Consider the following 24,625-nt stretch of genomic DNA (forward strand, 5'->3'; position numbering starts at 1 on the left):
GAAAAATTCAGATAGTTAAAGAAAAATTCAAATAGTAAAAAAACAAAAAAAACCCAATGCCCTTTCCATCTCTACCTGCCTCCCATTTGGACTCTTAAGAGTCCACTATTTACTAGTTTTCTAAGTAGCTTCCCAGAATTTTTCTGGAGATATATATATATATTTTTTCCTCCCATTCATTTTTCAAAAATGCAAATGGACTTTTTCGTATTCGATTCTGCATCTTGTATATTTCATTTAATATATCTTAGGCTTTTTCAGATTGGTATGTATAGTTTTTTTTTGGTCTTTAAACAACTTTATAGATTTAATTCTGTGAGTGGACTTAGTGTTTATGTAACCAGACCTTGTGTGGGATATATTGATATTCTAAATAATGCTTTAGTGAACATCCTTATAGTCTCTATTCATAGAACAAGTTCATTCCTAGCACTGGAATTTCTGGGTTGGTGGCTGAGTATTTAGAATTCTGATAGAGGGATGCCTGGGTGGCTCAGCGGTTGAGCACTTGCTTTTGACTCAGGGCGGGGATGATTCCACTGTCCCAGTCTCAGGATTGAGTCCCACATCGGGCTCCCTGCATGAAGCCTGCTTCTCCCTCTGCCTACATCTCTGCCTCTCTGTGTCTCTCATGAATAAATAAATAAAATCTTTAAAAAAAATAAATAAAATTTTGATAGAGATTAAATTGCCTTCTACCTACCTACACTGTTACTGACATCAGCTGTTACCTCATCATTTAGTTTTTGGCAAAGTGATTAATGAAAAATAGTATTTCATAGTTTTGATTTGTGTTCCTTTATTATGAATGAAGTTGACACTCATACTTACTGACATGTTTGTATTTATTTGCTTTTGGGTTGTGGTCATTTTCTTACTCGTTAGAAATTTTTTGGAAGTTTAGGGAAATTTTCCCTGTCATACGTCATGGTTTGTAGTTTGTTTTTTGACGTTGACTATAGAAGTTTCGTATCAGAAGTTTACATTTTTATGTAGCCAAATTTATCATAATTTTTAAAAAATGGATTCTGAGTTTTGTATCTTGTTTGTAAGGTTGTCTCTATTCCGAGATCATAACATCTTTTTTTACTCATGTTTTCTTCTAATGCTTTTATGGCTTTTCCCTTCCATGTCTCTTCTGCCTTCTTTTTCCCTTCTTCTCCCATCCCCCTGCTTCTTCTTTTCTTTGGTTTACATTTTTTTCTCTACCTGGAATTTATTTTATTTTTTATTTATTTAGAATTTATTTTCATGTAAGGATCCAGCTAGCTAAAGACTTCCTTAATTATTTTTCACTGATTGCAATCACGAACCAAATTTCCGTAATGTAATTGGATCTTTTTCTAGGTTCTTTGTTCTGTTGATCTGGCCATGCAGTAGAGCTCTGGGGATTATTGTCAAGGCTAGCTCTGTGACCTTGGGCAAGTTACTTTTCTATTCAAGTTTTAGTTTCTGTAAATTGGGACAATAATATTTAACTTGGACTGTGATAAGCAAATGAGAGAATCAAGATGCTTACTTAGCAAAGTGCCTGACCCATAGTAGTGAAATGCTGGTAAATGTTAAATATTAATACTAGTAGGGCTAATATGTTTTCATTTGTGGAGGGGATATAATTCCTTTATTACTGCATTTTTTTCCCCAATGAATTTTGGTGACCTGTTATGTTGAAAGATGATTTTGTTTAGCATTGAGTTTAATAGATTAATTTAGGGAGACTTGCCTCTCAAGTGTGAGCCTTTATATCTGAGGGAAAGATAGTCCCATTTAGTGAAGTCTTCTGTCTCTCAGAGACATTTTTAAAGTTGTGTTTTGTTTTTTTTTAATGAGGTTTCTACAAACATCTAACTTCTATTATCATGTTGTTTGTTTACATTGTGGATAGGATCTTTTCTTCCATTATGTATACTTCTGAATGTTAAATGCTTTTACATAGGCATTTTAATAAATTTGCTTTTTCTTAAAAAATGAAATTTTCTGGTTGCTATTTTTGGATATCTCAGATACACATTATTTACAAGTAATGATTATTTTGCCTTTCCATTTCAGTATTCATGTTCTGTATTTCTTTCATTTGCCTAATTAACATTAGTTAAGGTTACCCGCAGAGTATTATTGTATGGTGGTATTAGAGCACATTGTCTGCACATGTTTTTTTTTTTTCAAATTTAGATTTAGGATAGCCTTCCAGCCCCTTTGTAGAGACCTGAGAACACCATTTAGTGCAAATCTCTTTTTATAGTTGAGGTTGTGGACTCAGAAAGAAGTGACTTGTCCATTCAAGGTCACACAGGGAATGAATGTTAGAGCCCAGGGTGAGCTCTGGGTCTTGATACAGTGAGCGGTGCTCTTTTACTATCAGACTATCAGGCCTGTACAACAAAGCTTCCCTTAGCATCTCTGCCAGGTCTGTCCCTGGCTGCAGTATGCAGCTGGACTCTGGGAATCACCTAGACAAATTCCAAGTTGTTTTTTTTTTTTTTTTCCTGTGTTTCAAGTAATGTCTGCTCTCTTCAAGTAACAGATGTCCAGACTAAAGAAAATACTGGTAGTAATAGATTTCATCAGATGCTTGATCTAGAAAATGAGAAGCAAATTTCGGGTGGTTCATAAAGACTTAGCATGTTGGCAAGCTTAGACAAAGGTTTCTATTCTAATTTCCCTGTATTTTGTACATTTAGTGTGTTTGGTCTCTCCTGAGAGCAGGACTGGGGTTTGTTCCTGCTTCTAACAGATGCACGGTACTATGAATGTACGTAACAAAAATAAAGATGATCCCTGCCCTTGATAAGTTTGTCATCTAGCTAGATGGCCCTATTTGAAATCTGACTTTCTGTTTTTCCTCAGATTTTAATTTTAATTTCCCAAATAAAAGTTTGTGATGTTACCTTTTGACTCTGGCTTGGGCCATTTTCTGAGAACATTATCATTTATTTGTCATTTTTGTACGTAGTACCAGGGAGATGAAGGCAAAGAATGTGCACAACTGAGCAGCAAGGATGACTCCATTAAGGAGTGATGTCCCCCTTTATGAGGAAATGTTCTGCTCACACCCTACTTTGAACCTTGTGAGTTTGCTCGGTGCGTTTTAGCCTGTATCTTATTGAAAAGTTTCAGAGCCCAGGTGCCAGGCTTCTAACCCTCTCTCCACACTTAACCAGGAAAACTCTGTTCCTGTTTCAGTTTCTGCTTGGAACATGGTGTCCTACTTTAGTGTGATGTCAAAGCTAATGGTATAGATAGTGACACAAAAGCACTGGCATAATTTTAATGTGGGCAGCTAAGCTTAACTGCCCTTTGCATGGAGCCTAGCTGATGTTAATACTAATGTTAGGGTAATTTGGGGGGATTTCAAAAGAATAGTAAGAAGTAGTGCAGAATAAAGGGCTAACGATGATATCAACGGGAGGTAAAAACAGGTCAAAGTGGTGAAAACAGGACACCACTCACCTCTAATGGCAGTATCCAGTGAAGCTACCCAAGGTGGATCTGGTGGTGGAGAGACCTGGCCATTTACTGTTTGGGGTGAGTGTGGTTAGAGTGAGTCATACCGGAAAAGGACCATGAGTAGGCTGACTGTTTCTCTTACAGGATGCTTAGCATCTTGGGACTTGAAGCCAGGGGGACTGACTGAAGGTCAGTGTCATATTCTGGGGGAGCACTGACCCCCAAAACCCTTTACTGATGGAAATAACATGTCTTTTAAAGACCTCTAGGAAAGGCTAGTTCCATGCCTTCTGTCAAAAGCTCTTCCACATTTATTCTACTTCTCTCGGTGTTTGTATTAGCACTTTGCCCCTTCCACCCGGTAGCTGTCTTGTTAAAAATACCAGCTTCCTCAACTAAAGGAAAACCCAGAAACTCCACTGTTTGTGGTGGAAGGATACCCCTTGGGGTTTTTTGCTGATTATGGCTGCCACCAAGATAGACCCAAGGCAGCTGAGAAAGTCTACAGTGTTCAAGACACTGACACAGATGTCTACAATAAGAGTATCGTGGCTCCAGATTGCTGGTTCATTTAACGAGCTTAACATTACCTTACAGATAGTGGATCTGTGAGGTCTGGGGTGGAACTTAAATCTCTGGTTCTGATCAGGGCGGCTCTCAGATCCCACTTTGAGAAGCTTGGCTCTGGATGGATAATGTGCTCTAAGAGGCACACTTCGCCCTGCAGGCTCACGTGTCCACACCATCTAATGCCAGAAAGAAGCAGCACTCTTGCCTGGATTTCTTTCCTTGCCCTCGGCTGGCCAGATCTGAGAGATCCAGAACCGATGCCCGCTTCCCTGCAGAACACTTGCGCGGTGACGGCACAGGGCTTGAGGCCTTTCTTGAGTCCATCCAAGGCCTGCCCATCAACTTCTGTATCTTTTCTGAGAGCCCCCATCCCACCTAGGGTCTCACCGTGTTAGAGCAGCAGTGAAACCTCACAGAACATCTTGCACAATTCATTCCACAACGTCTGTCTTTTTCCTCTACGAGACAGTGAGCCTTAGGAAATCCAGGCATTCCATGGACCAGATTCTAAAACCATCATCCATTGGTATTTGGTTTATGAGAGACCTTGCCCCGTGTGTTTTTCTCCTATGCGCTTGTTTGCTATAGACTTGCTTAAACAAGTATCACGTGGCCACCTGAAAGTCAAAGCAGCTTGTTTACAGTAATGCCTAGGATGGCTGGTAATGCTTTTAAAAGATTGAACCATTTTCAGGTTAACACTCTTGAGTTCAGCCCTTAGCTCCATCATAAATAATTATTCTTAACTACAGAATAGAGCATTGCAAATAATATCCATCTATGAACCACAACATGAGTTTTATGTTGATTGAGGTCACATTTGGGGCTGCCTGCCACTAAATGCCAAAACTGCTTCAGGAACTGCTATTCGTTTCTCCTCCAGACGATAGCAAATGTGTTCAACTTCTCCAGGAGTCCCCCTTGGGGCTCTGGGGACCCTGAAGAACTGAGTGAAATCTCCAGTGGATCTGACTCTGGAGACTTGCAGGGACAAGGAAGTCTTCCCAACTCCAGGCTGGAGTCAGGGTGACCTCACCGTTACAACGGCATAGTTCCCACCCTTAATGGAAGGTCACCTAGGCGTGTTAACCCCTTATTTGTTTTCCAGCCTATACAGTCACCTGCCTGTTGACCTAGACTCTGCACATTAGTCACGGAGGGAACTCTGAAATAAAGATAGTGCCCTGGCCCCTCTCAGCCAATTAAATCTGAATCCCTGGGGTGGGCCTTTGCAAAGGTATCTTTCCAAACTCCTCAGGCCTGAGGAATGCTTGCTCCTGCATGAGCTTGGCGCCTTAGGAACTCTTCTCTGTGGCCCTACCAGGCACTCTTTAAGGCCAATCTTGAACGCTTATGCCCCAGAGCAGATAAATTCCAAAAGGGAGAATTGATAAGAGAAAGAGGAGAGACACGAAGGGAGGTCTGAAAACTTTGAAGTTCCAAGTTTTCACCTTTCGACCATTTAGTGGTTCTTGGTGTAGGGCTGGGGTGGGGCTGGAGGGACCATGGAGCACTGGGGGTAAAGGCTGTCTGAAGCCCCAGAGGTTGTAATTTGGTCATTTCTGGGCTGCATTCTGATCTGCAGATAATATTTTGTTTGGCCTGCAGTGTGGCTGCACATAGCAGTTTTTTAAAAAATGTGAATACTAACCTCTAAAAGGCAGGTTTCACGTGAAAGCATTCTGAGAGTTGATGGTGCTTGACTCCGTGCTAAATCACATGACACACTTGTGAGTGTGGGTTCCTCACGTTTCCTTTAGTCAGATGCTCCATTCATGAGGGTAACCAGTGAAACGTGATTGTAAATGTGTTCTGATTTGGGGTTCACCATTTGAGAAAAAATATTCCCATAGTTACTTTGTATCAATGCCTTCTCCTTCCATAAGCCCCCACTTCTCCCCCAAGGCTGGCTACAAGGGCTACAACGATGGCTTAAAAGAGTAATCCTGGGATGACTCTGGATTTTGCTGTGGAACCTAGGGCTGTCTCTTAACTAATCTGGTTCTGAGTGCCCTCATCTAGGGACCAACAAAAGGAAATCATTTCCAAGGTTCTCCTGGCCTCTTGGGGTTCCGGTGGCACAAGATTAGAATGGGGACCACCTGGTTTAACAGCAATCTGTGTGTGAAGGTGAAGACACTTTAAGTCAGGGTGTCAGGCTGGCGTCGAAATGCTAGCCTGGAGAAGTCTGGGAGGCCAGAGAGGAAAGAGCTGGAACTAAGGCCTAGAAGCTTCAACCATCCAAAGGGGTCAAGATGGAATTGGTGGTCTTGTGAGGGAGGACATGCTCCATCACTGGAGATGTTCCTCCCAGACCAGGCAGCTGTTTGGAGGGGATGTTGTCGAGAGCAAATGGTAGACAAGTCCCTTCTCAACATTTAGAGCTAATGGGAAGGAAGGAGGGGCCCCACATCTGCCTCCTTTTCTTCGAAGAGAAGAGGTTAGCTCCCCAGGACATGTCCTGCCCACAGAATGGGATGACAGCACCTTGGTTGTTTCAACACTGTATTTTTTTTTTTTTAATTTCAAAAAATATTTACGACAGTAAAGGTCGTACTATGTGACAGGAGGACAGATGCCTTTGATGCATCCCCCTTTCATTTCTACCTCAAAACAAGATTAAGGCATAAATTACTCGCTGGGCACCGGGCGTGCCTGTTGTCCTCAAGGCGCCGTCATTGGTGGTACCACTTGTCCCATGAGCCAGCGGATCAGATATTTGCCACCGAGGTTGCAGAGACTGGGGTGCCCCTACACCGGCTTTAACCAGTGCAGTGTTCCGGAGGGGACCCCTCAGCAGCGCTGGCCGAGCCTTTCTCTCGTGCACGGTGGGCAGGAGGGACGGGAGGCTGGGTGGGTGGGTGGGGGGTGTTTGTGTGCATGGGTGTGCGCACGCTCATGCGCGGGGAGGTGGGTGATGCATGGGGGGGCTCTGCACTGCTCCCCCTGCTGCGGGGCCTGCGGGGCAGGGCAGGGCAGGCAGGTGGGGAGAAATGCGGCCTGGGACGCGGGCCCCAGGGAGTGCCTGGCACACCTGCTCCCGTGGGGGGCGGGGGGCGGGCCCGCCTGCCTCCCCAGCTCCAGGTGGGCGCCCCTGTTCTGCGTCCCAGCTGCCCATCCGTCCCAGTCTCCGCGTCCCAGGGTCCTTCATCATCCCTGGCCAGCAGCTGTCACCATCCCGGGCCCCGGTTCATTCAGGGGCAGCTTCAGGGACCTATCTCCTGCCCGCGGAAGAGGCTGGTGGGACTCGGCGCCTTGGGCCGCCCGGGGTGCAGGGTGCGGGGTGCAGGGGGTGGGAGGACAGCAAAGAATGCAGATCTGCTGCTCCACGGGGCCCTGCTGGGACTCAAGGCCTGGAGTGTGCAGAGTGGCAGGCTTCCTCCCCCGGTGTCTTCCGAGGATGGGACGGGAAGGTTCTGAATTCCTAGCACCTTAGTGGCCCGGGCAGCAAATGCCCCCACAGAGCCTGGGGGAGCCTTTGGTGTGCTGCGGGAGGGGGCCCTCCAAATCACCAGGGCTCCGCGTTGGAGGTGTCCGGGCCTCCCAGGAGAGCGGTCCCTCTTGAAACCAGCTTGAGTTGCTTTCAGAGGGTGCAGGCTTGGTCTCTCAGGAGATGAGGTCAAGTGCAAAGCGAGCTGGTGTCTTCTCCACCCCAGCTCAGTGGGCCACGGGCCTGGGCCCGCAGGCTGCCTGGACCGGTGTCCTGGCCCCCATCAACTTGCAGCCTCCTCTGAGCCTCACTCCAGCCCTTTGGGGGTGGGGTCCAGGCCAGGCTCTCTCCTGCGCTTGGCACTTTTAAAGAAGCCGAGCTGCGGGAGGCAAAGGGGGATGTCTCAGCGGTGGGCAGGGAGGACAAGACCCGTCTCCCCTCCCTGCTTCCTGCCACTAACCCTCCTAAGGCTCCTTCGCCAATACCCCAGCTACCATGGAGTACCCCAACCCCCAGCCCAGCAGGACTCCCTTGGCGGGGGTGGGGGTGGCTGCAGTGGAGTGGATGGAGCTTGAGTCAGGAGGCAGAAGTCTGGCTGTATGACCCTGCCCCAGTCAACACCCCTCCTTCCGCCTCCCTCACCACATCTATGATAGAAGGTGGAGGCCAGGGGTTCTCAACCTGAGGTTCAAAGACAGAGAAAGGTTTGGGGGCTTGTTAACAGCCTGACTCTGCTGGAGAAATTTTGTGTTTATGTGTTTGCTTCTTTTTCTGATAAGAGAAGACCTAGATTTTATCAGGTTCTTAAAGGGACCCACAGAAGAGTCAGAGCCACAGCTGGAAGGTCCTCGGGTGGCCATAGCTAATCTGTCCGCTGGGGTGAGCGGTGGATGATTCGGTAGCTGGCAAGTTCTGGGGAGGGGGCTGAGTGGGTGGCAGCTCCCACAGGGAGGATACGGAGCCTAGAGGCTAGCGCCCCTGGCCTGGATGCTGCTCTCTCCACCGCCTCCCTGCTGGGGCCTCACCTTCCATAGTGCCAGGACCAGCAGGGCCAGCAGCAGGAGGCCCCCCAGGGTGCTGCCCACAATGATCCAGATGGGGATCTGCGAGTCTTCTTGCTTGGAGATCTCAAATGTGATCTGCAAGGGGAGGAGTGCTCGAGGTCAACAGCATTATTGTTCTGGGGCCCCGGGGGGCAGCCGGGTGACAGGAGATGGCCAGTGCCTGATGGGATCTGCTGGCGGGATGGGTGGCACCCAGCCTGCAGTCTTCGGAGCACCCAGCCCTTGCACAATAGACAGGTGAGTTAAGTGACCCAGGTGATCCTGCCTCCTCTTTGAGACACTTTCTGCCTTTGGCCTCGGCCGCTCTCACTCCTCCTGGATTATCCTATCACATGAGCTACTTTTTTCTTATTTTCTCCGCTGCTTCCTCATTGGCAATCTAAGCCAACAGAGGCTTAGATTCTGGGCTGCTGGATTCTCTAGAAGAGAAGTGAGATCTGAGAGGCCTCCTAACCTTCTAAATTTTGGTGGTCCTTGTGCCTCTGTCCCTGGACCTCTGCTTTATGTAGAGTCACTTCTTGGAGAAGTTTACCTATAGTCTTGTCCGGTGAGCACAGTGGGCCCAGGGCCCTTCGTGCTTTTAGGGGCCCACAAAGATATTCTAATTTCTTTTAAATTAGAAGAAGAAAAATATAATCTTGCTTGCATTATGTTTGTCTTTATAGGGACACTGTCATAAAATAATCATCTAAATTATTATTATTATTATTTTTTAAGGATTTTATTTACTTATTCATGAGAGACACAGAGGCAGAGACATAGGCAGAAGGAGAAGCAGGCTCCCTGGGGGGACCCGATGTGGGACTGGATCTCAGGACCCAGGGAATCAGGACCTGAGCCAAAGGCAGACACTCAACCACTGAACCATGCAGGCGCCCCTAAATTATTTTTTAGGGAGGAAGGGGCTCTGAGGGTAAAAGTGCTCCAGGCCATGTAAGGCCTCACGTAGCCCTGGGCAAGCTCACTCCTCGGGGGGGCTTTACCATCTATACTCAGACAGCTGTCACGTTTCTCCCCCTACCTGGCCTCTCTGCTAAATCCCAGACTCCTATCCTACCCTCTTCCTGGCCCACTTGGCATCTTTAACAGGTCCCCAAACACACTCTTGATCTCACTCCTCACCCTCAAACCGGCTTCCCCAAGAAAGCAAATAGCAGCCCTGTCCTTCCTCGCTGTTCTCAGGCCAGAAGCCTTGTACTGGGCGCTCTTACCTTCACGACCACATCACCAGCAAAGCGTGTCCATTCTACCTTTGAAGCACCCAGAATGCGGCCAATCCTCCCGCCTCCAGGGCCTCCTCCTTGGAGTGAGACCCCGCCGTCCTCTCCCCCAGAGACTGTAAGACCCTGAACTGCCTCCCGGCCTCCACCTCTGCAGTCTGTCCTCCGCACGGCAGCCGGAGGAAGGCAGATGTATTCTCTGCTCTGCTCCCAGCCCCCCAGCTCGGAGTGGAAAATGAGCGTCCTTGTCCTGGTGCACAAGGCCGCACACCCACTGGCCTTATCTCCTCCTCCCTCCACTCCAGCCCTCCTGCTACCCAGCCCCTGACGTGCCAAGCACACACCCACCGTGCAGTCTTTGCATTGCTGTCCCTTCTGCGAGCAGGGCTCCCCCACCCCAAGATAGCCACGTGATCCCCCCATGCTCCATGGCCTCTGTCTGATGTCAGTTTGTCAGGGAGGCTTTCCCCAATCTCCTTGTATAAAATAGCCGCCCCCCCAAACCTGCACCCTTTTGCGCCTGTGTTTTTCTGGGCAGACCTCATCGCCACTCAACACTGATATATTCGAGTGTCTTGCCAGTCTTCCCATCTAGAATGTCAGCTCCAGGCGAGCAGGGCTTTATCTGCTCTGTTCACTGTTCTATCTTCAGTGCCTGGGACAGAGTAGGAGCTCTGTCAACATGCTGGATGACTGAATGAATGAACCCCCGAAGCAGCCCTGGCTTGGCCGCGGACACAGTGTTCAACAGGAAGCAAATCACAGCCCCCTCTCTGCCTTATCTCACACAGCCTCAGTTTCCACATCTGAAAAATAGGGGCAGGTGTACCTCACGGCGCCTTGAGGAGTGAGCCAGGTACAGTGCCCGGCTCAGAGTCAGGGCTCAGCAGGTGGCTCGGGCCTTCTATGTTCTCTTTCTACCCAGGAAGGCTGGGACCTTCTCCACCTCCCCACCCCTGGCACCAAGCACGTAGCCAAGCTAACAGAGGCTTAGATTTGGGGCTGCTGGATTCTCTAGAAGAGAAGTGAGGCATCTAGAGAAGAGAGTATTAGGGAGATCTGAGAGGCACCTAGGTGGCTCAGTGGTTGAGCGCCTGCCTTCGGCCCAAGGTGTGATCCCGGGGTCCTGGGACCGAGTCCTGCATCGGGCTCCCCGCAGGGAGCCTGCTTCTCCCTCTGCCTGTGTCTCTGCCTCTCTCTCTGTGTCTCTCATGAATAAATAAATAAAATCTTAAGAGAGGGATTTGCAGGGAGGTGGGAGTGGAGAATTCACTTAGAAGACATGAGCTATTTGTAGAGGGAGGGGTAATGTGTGCATGCGTGTGTATGCGCGCGTTGTGGCGGGGTGGTGAGCCTGTTCAGCACCTCTTCTCTCTTGGTCACCTGCAAAATTCTGACACATGTCTTGAGATTCAGTCCAAGTGGACTGTCTCCAGAGACCTTCCCCTGGACATCCCTACCCCAGGCCCAGCACCTGTGCTCACCCCCGGATTGCAGCCATGCTTTGTTATCCTCATCCCCTTGTCTGCTTAATTCATCTCTGCATCCCCTGGGGGCCCGAGTCATAGGAGGAACACCCAACAAATGCTGGATGAATGAACAAATAAAACTGCTTCTTAGCAGGGGGTCCTCTGCACCTGCTCCCCCTCTGCCTGGCAGCCCCCCAATCTGTTTATGAGTGATATTTGTGTGTTTTATTAAGGTCTGGTTTCCAGTCCACGCTTACTGTGCTTTCCAGCATCTTGTGGGGCCGGGGCCGGGGTGTGTGTGTGGGGGGGTGTGGGGTGGCTGCTGGGGGTTAACTTGGCCTCTGGTACAGGACCACTCTCACGGACCCCAGGCCACGGATGGATGGTTTAAACGGGGATGTGGCCAGTGGAGGGCAGCAGTGTCCCACGTCCCATGCCTCCTCTCTCCAAAGGTTTAGGCTTTTCTTCAAGACCCAACTTCTCATTTTCTCAGGAGAGCAGGGCACACAGGAAGAAGCCCCACTCCCTTCCTGGGCCCTGATTCAAGCCTGTCTGGTCTATGACAATCTAGCTTTATCCAATTCAAGAAAAGTCCCAGTACAGAGACATCTTGCATCCCTTGTTCTTCACGGATTCAGTTCACACCAGACTTCTAAAGCACGTTATATGCATTTCTTTAGATTTGAGGTGAGAATGGATAGGGAGGAGAGGGGTGGATGGTCACTCTAGGCTGCCAGCCTGCCCAAGACCCTGCCTCACTGCTGCTGGAGCCAACCAATGGGTCCCTCCCCTCCCCTCCCCCACCCTCCCTGCCCCGCATGCCCCTCCGCCTCCCCACCCCCAGGCAGGCCAGCCTGAGGTCCAGTTCTTTCCTCTAGTGTAGAGTCCACAAGTTCCCCTCCTTCCTCTGCTTCCCTGGGGGTGCTGCGCTACAGAGCCTGACCCCCCCCCCCCCGCCGCCCCCAGGCACTGGGTAAATGCCTGCTTCTAGCCCCCTCCCTACTTTGGCCCCTAAAGGCCTGATTGTCTTGCTTATCTCTTCTGATGCTGCACTAACTGCTGATGGGCCCATCTCCCTCCTGCAGGAACACAGGAGCAGAGAGTATAGGAAACTCTAGGGGAAGGAGTTGGAAATAGGGCCGATTCCCTAGCTGGTCTGGCTCAAGCTCAGGCCTGCAGGGTTTCCAGGGGCTCACCTGGCGGCTGGGATCCTCCTCGCGGAAGATGAAGGGACTGTGGAACTGTCTCTGCAAGGCCGCATTGACCGTGATCCTCATCAACCTGTACTTGAGCTGTAGGATGAGAGGCCTGGTCAGAAGCGGACCCCTCCCCTGGAGGGAGACTCCCCAGCACCCACCGCCTGCCCTTTCTTCCTTGGAGTGGAGCCCAGGTGCCCTACTTACTGCTTTTAGGGACCTCAACCACAGGTTCCCCAGCAGGTGGAAATTGATTTCCTGGTTGGGGGCCAGCCTCACGTTGCAGTTGATGGAGATGACATCAGAGGTGCTGTGATTCTGAAAGAGGAGGTAGGTCTCAGGGTGAGCGACCGGGCTCTGGGGGAACAGGGGAGGCAGCTAGCCCAGCCATGAGCCAAGCAGAGGCTTGGGCCACCAGAGAGATAGCTGAGCAGTGCGCCTTGCCCAAGTTTTGCTCCTGGAGGCGGGGGGAGGGGCAGAGGACCGGGGGACCACAGAGGTGGGGGGTGGGGGGGACACATGGGCTGCGGTGGTGGCCGGAGACAAGGTAAGGATGGCATATCCGATGCCAGTTGAAGTTGTGCGTAATCACGTGTCTTCCAGGAGCAGAACTTTGGTTCGACGTGAGGGAGCCTATAAATGTCATCACCACACAAACAGATTAAAGGAGACAGTTGTATGATTACTGTAACAGATGCAGAAAAAGCATTTTAGGAAATCCAACTTCTGTTTATGGTAAAAAAAAAAAAAACTCCCAAGGAATGTCCTGAATCTGAATAAAGACTATTACAAAACAACCTAGGGCAACCTATCATATTTAATAATGAAAAATTAAAAACAATTTTTTTTTTTTTTTAAAAAAGGAGGTTCAAGACAAGACTGTCATCATTTCTATTTCCCACTGCCCTGGAGGTCCTACCCAGAGCCAAAAGATGAGAAGAACAGCTTACAAGGATCGAATGGTAAAGTGAACACAATTATTATTTACAGATGATACCATCTCGGCGGAAAACCCAAAGAAATCATCAACTAATCAGAATGTATTAGGTTAGACTTGTTTGTGTCCCTCTCTTGCAGCCACCTCAACCCCACCCAGGCTCGGTCTTCAGTAAAAGTACACTGCACTCAGAAAATACTTTGTGTCACGCACTCGTTTGGGGAGATAAAAACCAAAACAGCCTTGATTTTGTTTGGGGGAAGAATAGTGAAAGTTTGCTCAGAAGCTGGTATCTGGGGACAGTGGCAGCCCTGGGAACCTAAAGCTGGCAACTATAAGCAGGTGTTTTGGGAGGGGCTTTGGGAGGTGACATGAGCTCCTTTCATCTCTGGGGACAGGGAGGACCCAGCTGATGGGGTCAGTGTGTCCAATGCAAGCCATGTAGGTCCTGGGCTCTGTCACCTCGCTCCGGCGGGGCTTCCCTTCCCTCTCTCCTCCGTATCCTGCTGGCCCTTTAAGGCACAGGTGTCATTTCACTATCCCTGTTCCCTTACTGGAGGTCATCTGCTCTGCTGTCACTCTCTTGACGCACTTGTCACAGCCTCGTCCCCTGGCTTCTTTGGCACTCACTCTCACGTGTCTTCCGAGATGGTGAGCTCATGAAGAGCAAGACGTGTCTTTTCTCCATCCTGTTTCCTCTGGGTTCAAGGCTGGGCACCCTGTGCTCTGGGCAGCTCTAGTGTCACCGGATACGGAGAGGGGGAGGCGCGCAGGACACTCACCAGCTGTGGGGCCCGGGTCAGGTCTTCCTCCGTCGGGGCGTGCCGGTACTCGGTGCTGTTTCCCCAGATGTTACAGGATGTGTTCACCTGCACAAGGGCCACGTGCAACTGGCCTCATCCCCAGCACCAGCACAACCCAGCATCCCAGAGATGGTTTTTTCTCTTCTCTTCCCCGGGAAGGCCCTGCTGGCCCTGGTCCTGGCAGGAGGAGCTGAGGTCTGAGCACATGGGGACACACCTGGGGGGCGGTCTCTCTCCAACTGGTCCCCTCCCTTAAGCAGGTTCCCTAGGGCCCTGGTACCTGGTCAGTGAGGAAGTCCCTCAGCATCAGCAGGCGGTTGCCCCCCCTGGTGGCGATGGGGACGGTGATCTTCATCATCACCCCATGGATGGGGAACAAGCCCAAGTTTTGGATCTGTGGCCAGAGAGGGGAGGAGTCAGTACTCCCAGCAGCTGCGGGAGGGGGGGGTGGTCGGGAGGGGGAGGATGAGGTCCATGGGGGTGATCCCCACAGCCAGGCCTGGGAAGCAGGCCCCTTCGTGCCCCCTGGGGGCATATTTCTTGTAGGAGCTCTAAAGCTCTGTGGAATCACAGTGGGGCGGGGGTGCGTGGGGGGTGGGCCGCACGGACAAAGTTGCATGAAAGTGCTGAAGGGGCCGAGTTCCTGGAGGTTGAGGACAAGCCAGTGGAGCCATGAGGCTGGGGAGCAAGGTCACGTCATTTTCCCTTGGCTGAACCACCTTGGGCTGCGGTCAGGGCGGAGATGCTGAGAGCAATGAGTTGATCATGAGGGAGAATCATGAATTAATGAAGGCTCTAACTGGCGAGCAAGTGGGGGTGCACATTCTAGCTGTGACCCGTCTGGTGTCGGAGCAGCAGGGCTCTGGAATCAGAGGGGCCGCGACATGCCCAGGACCGCGACCGTGTCCGAGCTGTGTGGCCTCTGGCAGTGGCTAAACCCCTGCTGGACCAGCCTCCCAACTGCACTGTATCTGAAGCGCAGTTCCCAGCGTCAGCCTGCCCCCAGCTCACGCAGGGTTCAGGGGGCAGGAGCCGGTGCGACCCACGGGGCGGACTGCTCGACTGCCTCCTCATTCTCCTTCTCGCTCCTTCCTTGCACGGAGACAGAGGGGAAAGCCACGTTTCCCAGCCTCCCGAGGTAACTGGTAGACTGAGGAACTGCCAAGGAGCTTCTTTAGCAGGGAGGGGCTTGCTCTTCTCTGCTTCCTCCTTCCCGGGATGAGAACGTGATGGCTGGAGCTGCAGCTCTTTTGGACCATGAGGTGAACTTGAGAGGCTGGGAGCCACGCGTCGAGGATGGTGCAAAGGATGGAAGACCCAATCCTGAATGACTTTGTGAAGCTGCCAGCGTGGACTTCTTTTACGGAAAGAACAGACCCTGGCCCATTTAGACCACCATTTTTTATATTTTTTAAATTCTATGCAGCCACACCTAAACTTCACTGATACATCTCTCAGGCCAGCTCTTTTTTCTTTTTACTTTTCTTCTCTCTCTTTTTTAAAAAAGATTTATTTATTTATTTATTTATTTATTTATTCATGGAAGACACACACACAGAGAAAGAGAGAGAGAGGCAGAGACACAGGCAGAGGGAGAAGCAGGCTCCATGCAGGGAGCCCGGCGCGGGACTCGATCCCGGGTCTCCAGGATCACATCCTGGGCTGAAGGCGGTGCTACACCGCTGAGCCACCCAGGCTGCCCTTTTCTTTTATTTTTTGTAAGATTTATTGATTTTTATTTGAGTAGGGGGAGAGGGGCAGAGGGAAAGAGAGAGAGAACCTCAAGCAGACTCCCCGCTGACCACAGAGCCTGATGCAGGGCTAGATCTCACGACCTTGAGGTTGTGGCCTGAGTGTAAACCAAGAGTGGGATGCTTACCCACTGTGCCCTCCAGGTGTCCCCCATTATTTTCTAGATGAGGACTGAAAGCCTCAGAGAGGAGAAGGAACTTGCCTAAAATCACACAGTGAGTGGGTAGCAAGCAGGGCTGGGGCCGAACCCCAGGCACTAGCAATGACTTCAGACTCCTCCCCTCCCAAATGGGGGCTCCTCGGCTCTTGTTCCCTCTGCCAACCTTACCTTGAAGACGCAGCTGAAGGGAGGCCCGATGCCATCATACATCTCCAGTGAGCTGTTGGGCTTGACCTCGTAGTGGCTCAGGCTGCTGCTCCTGCGAGGACAGAGGACAGGGCCGCCGTGAGCCCAGTCGGCCTTGGCCAGTTGGGTAAGTGCATTTAAGAGGGTGTGGGCATGTGCCTGGCTCCCCTAGACCACAAAAAAGAGCTTTCCTCCTGTGTGCACGGACAGGAGGGCTGTGTCAGGGAGGATTCGGAGCCTCCGCAGGATTACAGCTGAGATCAAGTAGCGACGGGCAGGGACCAGAGAGCCCGTTGTTTGCTAGCCCTGCCCCGGCCCCTCTGCCCAGGGACATGGTCTCTTTGGTGCATGAACTTGCCCCCAGCCGTGGCATGGGAAGGCCTGAGCTGGCTTTCTGTGTGGTTGCTGCCCTGCCTCCTCCAACCGCCTGGGAGCCCCCAGGGGACAGGCTGGGGGTCAGCGGCCCAGGATGGGGAGGGGAGGTGGGAGCAGTTTGCCTCGAGGGGAGAAGCATTTTCTCACTTTCACTGTATAGAGCTGCTGGTGCAAGGTGGTGATAATGAAAAGCAGATGGACTTTTAGTAGGGTATTAAACAGTAAAATAGTATTATTTAGTAAGATATTAAATAGTAAAATAGTATTTTACTATTTTACTAATAGTAAAATATTACTATTTTAAAATCCTCTCCGACCACACCCCCACCGATTGCCTGCCCTGGGGGCGGACACCTCCCAGGGGGGCCCTGGGCCTCCCTCTTTGTCCCTGGCGGGAGTGCCCTGGAGGCCAAGTCTGTGTCTCCCCTGCGGCTATTTTGATACCACCCGCCCTGCATGGCTGGGGCTGCACTCCCAGACCCCTCAGGGACACACCAGCTCCGTGTCGTAGTCACTGGACACTGGAGCCCGGCCCTTGAGACCTCGGGTCCTATTAGAGTCCCCCATAGGGAGCTGCATATTAGGCCTCACTTCTCTTGGGCATCCCCCAGCCTGGGGTCCTGGGCACCCCCCTGCCCACCTGGTGAAGAGGACATCAGCCTCATATTTGAGGTGGAAGCGCAGGAGGGCCGTGTTGTCTTCCTTGGTGCTCTCCTCCTCATCACTGTCACTGCAAGGAGAGCCACGTGGAGCGGTCAGCGGCTCCCGCAGCTGAGCCCGCACCCTGGACGGGCTCACTGCAGCGCCTTCATCCGGACAGAGCGGGGCTTGCTCCCCCCACCTCCCAGCGTACAGGTGAGAAAAGGATGGCTCAGAAAGGTTGGGTCAACTTCCCACCGACACACAGCGTGTAAATAGTGCAACTGGGAGCAGAGCACTGGCTCCTCTCCTCCTTCTCCAGTGTTCTTTCTGCCCGGACTTCTCTCTTCTAGGACATTTTTCCATTTTAGAAGACCTTCCTTGGGGCACCTGGGTGGCTCAGTGGTTGAGCATCCGCCTTTACCTCAGGGCATGGTCCCGGGGTCCTGGGATCGAGTCCCGCATCAGGGTCCCTGCAGGGAGCCTGCTTCCCCCTCTGTCTCTGCCTCTCTGTGTGTCTCTCATGAATAAATACATAAAAGTTTTTTAAAAAATGAAAAGACCTTCCTTCCCCTACTCTGTGAGGATAAGCCCTGCTTTGCCTATCTTCAGGGGCTGCTGTGAGGCCTGACCATTTATCCACGGTGCTCTAGAACTGGAGGTTGTAAAAATAGGTGCCATAGAAATCGCTATTTAAAGGTAAGGGTATGGGACGCCCGGGTGGCTCAGCGGTTGAGCATCTGCGCTCGGCTCAGAACGTGATCCTGGGGTCTCGGGATCGAGTCCCACATCAGGCTCCCTGCATGGAGCCTGCTTCTCCCTCTGCCTGTGTCTTTGTGTGTCTCTTATGAATAAATAAATAAAATCATTTAAAAATAAAGGTAAGGGTATTATTATTCATATCTGAGCTGCCACAGAAATGCAGCAGGTGCATGCACACTTGGGGACTAATGGGGGGGGACCGTCCCGGGTTGGGGCAGGGAGGGATGGCCTGGTGGTGATTCCACTGGGCGCAGGAGGGTGCAGTTGCTAGCAGCAGAGCAAGGTGGGAGAAGCAGCGAGCAGGGGTGGGGGGAAGGTTGGGGAGAAGGAGAAGGCAAGGCCCTGACCTGCCAGCGGTGAGCCGGATCTCCAGATGGTGCAGGAAGACGGATTTGCTGAACTCAAAATCTAGCCGGAAAGCCACCTGCAAGGAAGAGGTCCAGTGGCAGGGTTCTGGGGGGCTGGAGCGCCTGGGAGGCTGGTGGGGGGGGCTGGGTGTGCGTCTGGGCATGGCCAGCCCACCTCTCCCCGCCCCTGCTCTCGTCCCCCTCTCCCTTCCCCCAGCCTTGCACACCCTGGTCCTGGGAACACGCTGCTGCTCTGACTGGCTCTTGCCTCAAGCCCCCCTCTGTCTGTCCGATCCCTGCTCTCCAAGCAGCCTGGTCTCAGTAGGGTCTTCTCTTGCTCCAGAACCTTCAGTGGCTGCCCACTGCCCAGCGGTGATGGGCCTAGGGCCCACGACCTGGAGTCTGGGCTTTGGAGATTCTCCTTCCTGGAGAATTAGCTTCTCCCCTCACACCTTCTACCCACTTTCCACTTGCACTTTGAAGCACATGATGAGCGCTCACGGAATGGTCATGTTTCTCCCAATCTCTCCCCCTGCACTCAGCAGGATGACGGAGGCCAGACTTGGAAAAAACGTGTTAGGATAAAGGGCAGCAGGGATAATTGGCCAAGAGGTGGTGGGAGAGCGGTGGGTGGGTGGGAGGGGTGCCCCCCCCGGGTACCCTCCCCTCCACCGGTGAAGGGGCCTGGATGCTCTCTGGAGGTGGGCAGGCGCCTTGGGTCATCTGAATGCCATTTCCCGGGAGAGAAAACTAAGATACTTCAAAGCCATGTGCAGGCTTCTCCATCCCTCCTCCGTCTCCCCTCTGTTCACTTCCATTTCTCTGGCATCCCCAGTGCCTCCCAGGACCCACCCTGGTCCCGCCCAAACACCGTCCCCAGCCTCAACCTTGGCCTTGGCCCGGAAGAAGGGGTAGCTGACATTGCAGACTTTCTTGTGGAGTCTCCTCTCCTCGTTCACGCACTCGATGCTGCCGTCTGAGTCGTCCTGGGGGCGGGAGGGGGGCACCGGGGGCAGCAGTTGGTGGACCAGGGACCCAGGTCTGGGGGCCACCTGTGCCGTCCCTGCCACCTGTACTGACACTGTAGCACGGGCCCTCGCAAGGGAGCTGGGACCACAGGGGCCCTGGAGACAGGGGTGGCGTGGCTCCGAGCTGGGGCTCCGCTGGGCTGGCCCGGGGCCGCTCCGCACCGGACCTAGGGAGGGACTGTCACACAGCACTCAGCTTGCCGCTGCTGGGTGCCTACGCGGCATCGGCCTGGGTTTCATCTGGCTTATCTGTGAAATGGGGATGGGAGTGCCGACCTCCTTTAGTTGCTGTGAGCATTAGGTGGCACAATGCCTGTGACGCGGTGCCTGGCAACACTCAGAACAGCGTAATCACTCAGTAGGATGAAGCTCTGTCCCTAATGCGCTCTGCACCCTTGGGCGCTGGCTGGCCACATGCCTGTGTGTCTCGTTGGGCATGCATGAGCCCGTGTGGATGGAAAGGCAGGTCTGCGTCGACTTTGCACGTGCGGGTCTGCATGAAGGCACGTGTGTGCACCTGTGCCCGGCTGCGTGCGTGAAGAACACGTGCATTTCCTCGGAGATACAGGTAGGTCCGGATGCTTCCGCGTGTGTGTGCGCGTGTGTGTACAAAGTGCACGTGATCAGACTAATGCATTTGTATCTGGCTGGGGGGCTGCTTCCTCCACTAGAGCTCCCCTTGGACAGATGGGGTGCAGAGGGGCAAACTGGAGAGAGGAGTTCTCATCTCCCAGCTGGGAGCAGCTCCTGGGCTGGGGCTGAATGGGCGGCATCCTGTGAAGGAGCCAAGCTGCCCGTTACCCCTCTGCACCACCTGCCGTGTGTGTGTGTGTGTGTGTGTGTGTGTGTGTGTGTGTGCGCGCGCAGCACTTTATGGAGCACACTGTCCTCTTCTCTTTGCCTCCCTCAGTTCCCAAAGCCCTTCTGTGCCACAGAGATGAAATCCCAGGATTCCTGCCCCTGGGCTTATGAACAGGCTCAGCACTGTAAAGTCTGGGCCAAGGAAGCAGTGAAAGGTGGATGTAGGCTTGGGGTTCGGTTTCCCTTAAACACCCCAATTCAGGGGCACTTGGGTGGCATCTGCCTTCAACTCAGGGCATGATCTCAGGGTCCGGGGATCGAGTTCCACATCAGGCTTCCCGCAGGGAGCCTGCTTCTCCCTCTGCCTGTGTCTCTGCCTCTCTCTCTGTGTTTCTCATGAATAAATACATAAAACTCTTTTAAAAATTAAAAAAAAAAAAAACAATCTAGATGCAAACATCACATGGGCTCCGCATCTTCACTCAGGGCTGTGGGGGGCTTGGTGGTGGGGCCCAGCCCTGGGCCTGCTAGAGGGAAGGCCTGGTGGCAGTTCTGCGGGGCACGTGAGGACAGAGGGGCCCCTGCACCCGTGCCACCCTGCACTCTGGGCTCCGTGTTGATGCTCTGAGATCCCTGAGGGTGGAGACGGTGTCTGCAAGGACCTGGGAACCTCCAGCACCCACACATGACGGCGACGTCCTGGGTTTACTCAATCACCGTGTCTTAGGGGCTTCTCCGTGCTTGTGCCCCGCGGGTTTCGGGGTTACAACAGGCCAGCATGAGGCACTGTGTTTTCTTGGAGCACACATAGGGCTGTGCCGGGTGGGGGGGCGTGCTGCGTGGGGCTGGAGGAGCCTGTGCGGCCTGCTGGGGCTTCAGGAGGCCACTGCAGAGCACGCGACATGAGGCCTAACTGCCATGAAGTGCTGGCTCAGGAAGCAGCCGCTGAGTAGGAACCTCACTCTGCCGCTCGTAGGCCCCTTCGCACCTCTCTGTGCCTCAGTCTCCTCCTCTGTAAGATGGGAACCAAGACGGCACAGGAGTTTGCCGGACAGGAGGGACCTTGGTGGGAAGGGCCTCAATGCGAAGGCCGGGGTGCTGGGAAACAGCTGTGGCTGGGGGGGGCTGAGGGTGCAGGGGTGAGGGCACAGGGGGCAGGTGATGGACGGGGCATCAGGACGGGCCTTGAACACCACAACAGTCTGGAATTTGTTGTGAGAGCAACAGGGCATGATAGGAAATTTTAAAGTGGAGAATAACCTTTCCTGGATCTTGTTAGAAGGGCCCTTTCGAGAAAGCCTGAAGGATGAACTGTAGGCAGAGGGTGTGAACGAGCTGGTGCGCACACGTGGGGTGTGTGTGTGTGTGTGTGTGTGTGTGTGTGCACGCCTACTCGTCTGTGTCCCTAACAGCCTGAAGGACATTCCTCCCCACAATCCTGAAGGGCTCAGGCCCTCCTCTACCGGTGGTTCTGCACCCTGGCTGCACACTGACGTTACCCAGGCCACCTTAGAGGCTCCTGCTGCAGGCCCCACCTGGCACCAGATCCACTGGAACCTCGAGGAGAAGCCTGGCTGCGGGTATTTGTAACCCCCTCCTCCCAGGGTGATTTTACTGCGCAGCCAGCCAGGCCCTTGGCTGGACTCAGGCAGGCCCGGCAGGTCACCAAGGTCTTACCTTCTGGATCAAGCTGGCAAACTGCAGGTTGGTTGACTGCGAAATATTTAGGACGGTGCTATAGGCATTCTCGCCCCTGTTCTCCAGCATGGCCTCCACTGCGACCCTTCGGCGAGTGCTCTCGATGATGAAAACCGTGGTGTCAAAGGACAGGGTGTATGTGGAGCAGTCCTGCACGGGCTTCCTCAGCACTCGCTGGCAGTACTCCCTGCGGGACAGAGGCCCCGAGGGGCCAGGCAGGTGGAACGGGGGGCAGGGGGTGTGCAGGGCCAGATCTCACTACTCATGTGTCACCTCTCTACTCAGCATGTTTCCCTTTTGGCTCTGGCTACCAGGAAGCTCAGGGCTCAACGCAGAGACAATCTTGATGAGTAGCCTAGATGGCTTGACCATTCGCTTCTCCACCCTTCTACACAGTTTGCATGTGCTATTTCTATTTATTGTATACGTCTTCTATCTAATCACCTCACGGTTGGGTAAAAGTAGAGCATGGATTATTTGAAAATAAATGATGTAAACTGAAAATAGAACATTTTTCATGATTTTTCCTTGTGTGCTACTTTTTTTTTTCTTCCTTCTGGGATCAGGGAGCTCGTGGGCACCCTGCTAATCCTCTGCTAGCCTCCTTCGCCTTGAGCTCAAGCAGTCCACAATGGGCTGTACAGGTCACCCAGCTGGGGGCTTGGGGGATGAGCATCCAGGATCACAGGTCCTGGTCTCCACCTTTCATCTGTTTGGTACTAAAGACTCCAAAGAAAGGATTCCTTTTCCTAAGCAAAATTTGAGGAGGTTGGATAGATGAGTCCTTTTCATTTTGCAGAGGAAGTAACTGAGGCCCAAAAAGGAAAGGCCCAGACATGCCCGAAGTCACACAGGGATAAAGAGGCAGAGCCTGGGCTAGACCCAGGGTCCAAGTTCAGTATTTGATCCATGCTGCCTATAAGAACGACCTGCAGGAAGTAATCGGGGGCCCTGGGAGCCCCAGATCTACTAGCAGAGAGGGAAAGGAGTCAGGGTGGGGGCAGGGAGGAGCCGACTCACATGGCTGTGGGCAGGTCACTGCGGGCATCCAGCAGGAGGTCAGGGACACAGTGCTCGTCCTCGTTGCAGCCGTTCCAGAAGGGCACCTGGGCCAGGGAAAGCCAGGGAGGGGTGGCTGGGTGGCCCCTCTGCTGCCGGCCATCCCTCACCCCCTCAGCACACCATCCTAGACATGGGCTTTGTCTTCTCTGCCCTCCTCACAGACACCACCCTGCTGTTCCTCATGCTTTTGCAGAGAAAACTCCCTTCTTTAAAACATGGTTAAAACTCAGCTTCTCCCGGGTCCCTTTCAGTTCTCAACTCTCTTCCTCCTTCAGCTGGTAGCCACCCCCCAGCAGGGCGATTGCAGTCCACGTTTACAGATCAGCTGTGCTGGGGGCAAGGTCTTAGGTAGTGGGGGTGCCGGAGGAGGAAGACATAGCTTCTGCTCTCAGCTCATGGGGAAGATTGGTACGCGAATAAATAATCAGAGTGTGAAATGTGCAAAAAAATCTTAGAAATCTGTATGAGGAATAGGAGAGGCAGAGGGAGGAAACAGTCACTTTGGCCTGTACGTGGTCAGAGAAGCCTTCAGGGAAGAGACAGTCGTAGGTCGGAGTTCTGAAGGATGACCACGTTAGCTGCGTGACCAGAGGAACAGGGAAGTCGAACGGAAGGATGAGCCTGTGCAAAGGTCCTGAGGCATGAAGCAGCATGGCGAGTTTGGGAAATGATGGGTGGTCTAAGTGTTGCTGTATTTTGGGGTGGAGAGGATGGAGAGATGGGTGGGGTGGGTTCTTACAGAGCCTTGGGGAGTGCCTTGGAGCTGATGGGAAGCACTGACTGCTGCAGGCAGGGGAGTATCCTATCAGCCCTGCATACTGAAGGCTCCCTGTGGCTGCTGTGGGTGCGTGAACTGGAGGGATCAAGGCTAGAGTCAGGGAGCCCACTGAGGAGGCTGCAAGAGATGATGATGGCATTGGAAGGGTCCTGGGTGTGGAGAGCAGACAACAGGTTAGGGGCGCACCAGCGGTGGGGTCCCTAGGACCTGGAGTTCATCAGAGCTACAGGGCCCAAGGCCTAGGACATTGGACGGGTTCCTTCCTTAGCATCTGGAAGGGTGGCAGCACCATCCATTTGGAAACACAAGGGTTATGTTGAGTCGGTTCTGGGGCACCATGACTTTGAAGCACTTGTGGTCTTTCCAGGGCAAAGTGGTCAGCAAGCGGTTGGGTGTTCGGGTCTGGAGCTGAGGAGTACAACTGTCCCTCCCGAGGACATAGCCAAAAGCCAGGGCAGGGGGAAGAAGCCCGCACAGATCTGAAATCCATGGACTCTTCTCGAAGGGGAACTCCTCAGTCTCATGAGATCCCCACGCAGCCCACGGCTTCCCCATCGCTTGGCCGATTCGCAGCTGGAAGCAGGCACGCGGCAGCCCCCAGAGAAGCAGCGCAGCCAGAGCGGATGGAGTGAGGCCTTCCGGCGAAGGGACATAGTGGGAAGGCCCATGGTGGCCCCGAAGGGCTTCACTGAACCCCAGCACCCATGTTCCCCCGCGACTGCGAGTCTCTGATAAGATACCCCACCCCCACCCAGCCTCCTGCTTAAAAAGGGAGAAAACTGGGACTCCGGGGTGGCTCAGCAGTTGAGCGTCCACCTTTGGCCCAGGATGTGATCCCAGGATCCGGGATCGAGTCCCACATCAGTCTCCCTGCATGGAGCCTGCTTCTCCCTCTGCCTGT

The 24,625-nt window shown here is 52.7% G+C and overlaps 1 protein-coding gene across 3 annotated transcripts in view; it reads right to left on the reverse strand.

The window, feature by feature from the left end:
* Positions 1-6,509: 6,509 nt before the first annotated feature.
* ITGA11 (integrin subunit alpha 11) overlaps positions 6,510-24,625 on the reverse strand; it is a 113,406-nt gene continuing 95,290 nt past the window's right edge. For all 3 annotated transcript variants that reach the window (XM_077881646.1, XM_077881648.1, XM_077881647.1), the window contains 12 exons: positions 22,905-22,990; positions 21,864-22,071; positions 19,245-19,343; positions 18,358-18,434; positions 17,250-17,339; positions 16,217-16,307; positions 14,417-14,530; positions 14,116-14,202; positions 12,604-12,714; positions 12,397-12,492; positions 8,473-8,586; positions 6,510-7,826 (listed from right to left, as the gene is read on the reverse strand). In XM_077881646.1, the coding sequence (XP_077737772.1) occupies positions 7,755-7,826; positions 8,473-8,586; positions 12,397-12,492; positions 12,604-12,714; positions 14,116-14,202; positions 14,417-14,530; positions 16,217-16,307; positions 17,250-17,339; positions 18,358-18,434; positions 19,245-19,343; positions 21,864-22,071; positions 22,905-22,990 (1,245 nt within the window). In that variant the 3' untranslated portion in view covers positions 6,510-7,754. The remainder of the gene's footprint in view (positions 7,827-8,472; positions 8,587-12,396; positions 12,493-12,603; positions 12,715-14,115; positions 14,203-14,416; positions 14,531-16,216; positions 16,308-17,249; positions 17,340-18,357; positions 18,435-19,244; positions 19,344-21,863; positions 22,072-22,904; positions 22,991-24,625) is intronic.

Source organism: Canis aureus, chromosome 32 (genome assembly GCF_053574225.1).
Source record: "Canis aureus isolate CA01 chromosome 32, VMU_Caureus_v.1.0, whole genome shotgun sequence".
Lineage (NCBI taxonomy): Eukaryota > Metazoa > Chordata > Mammalia > Carnivora > Canidae > Canis > Canis aureus.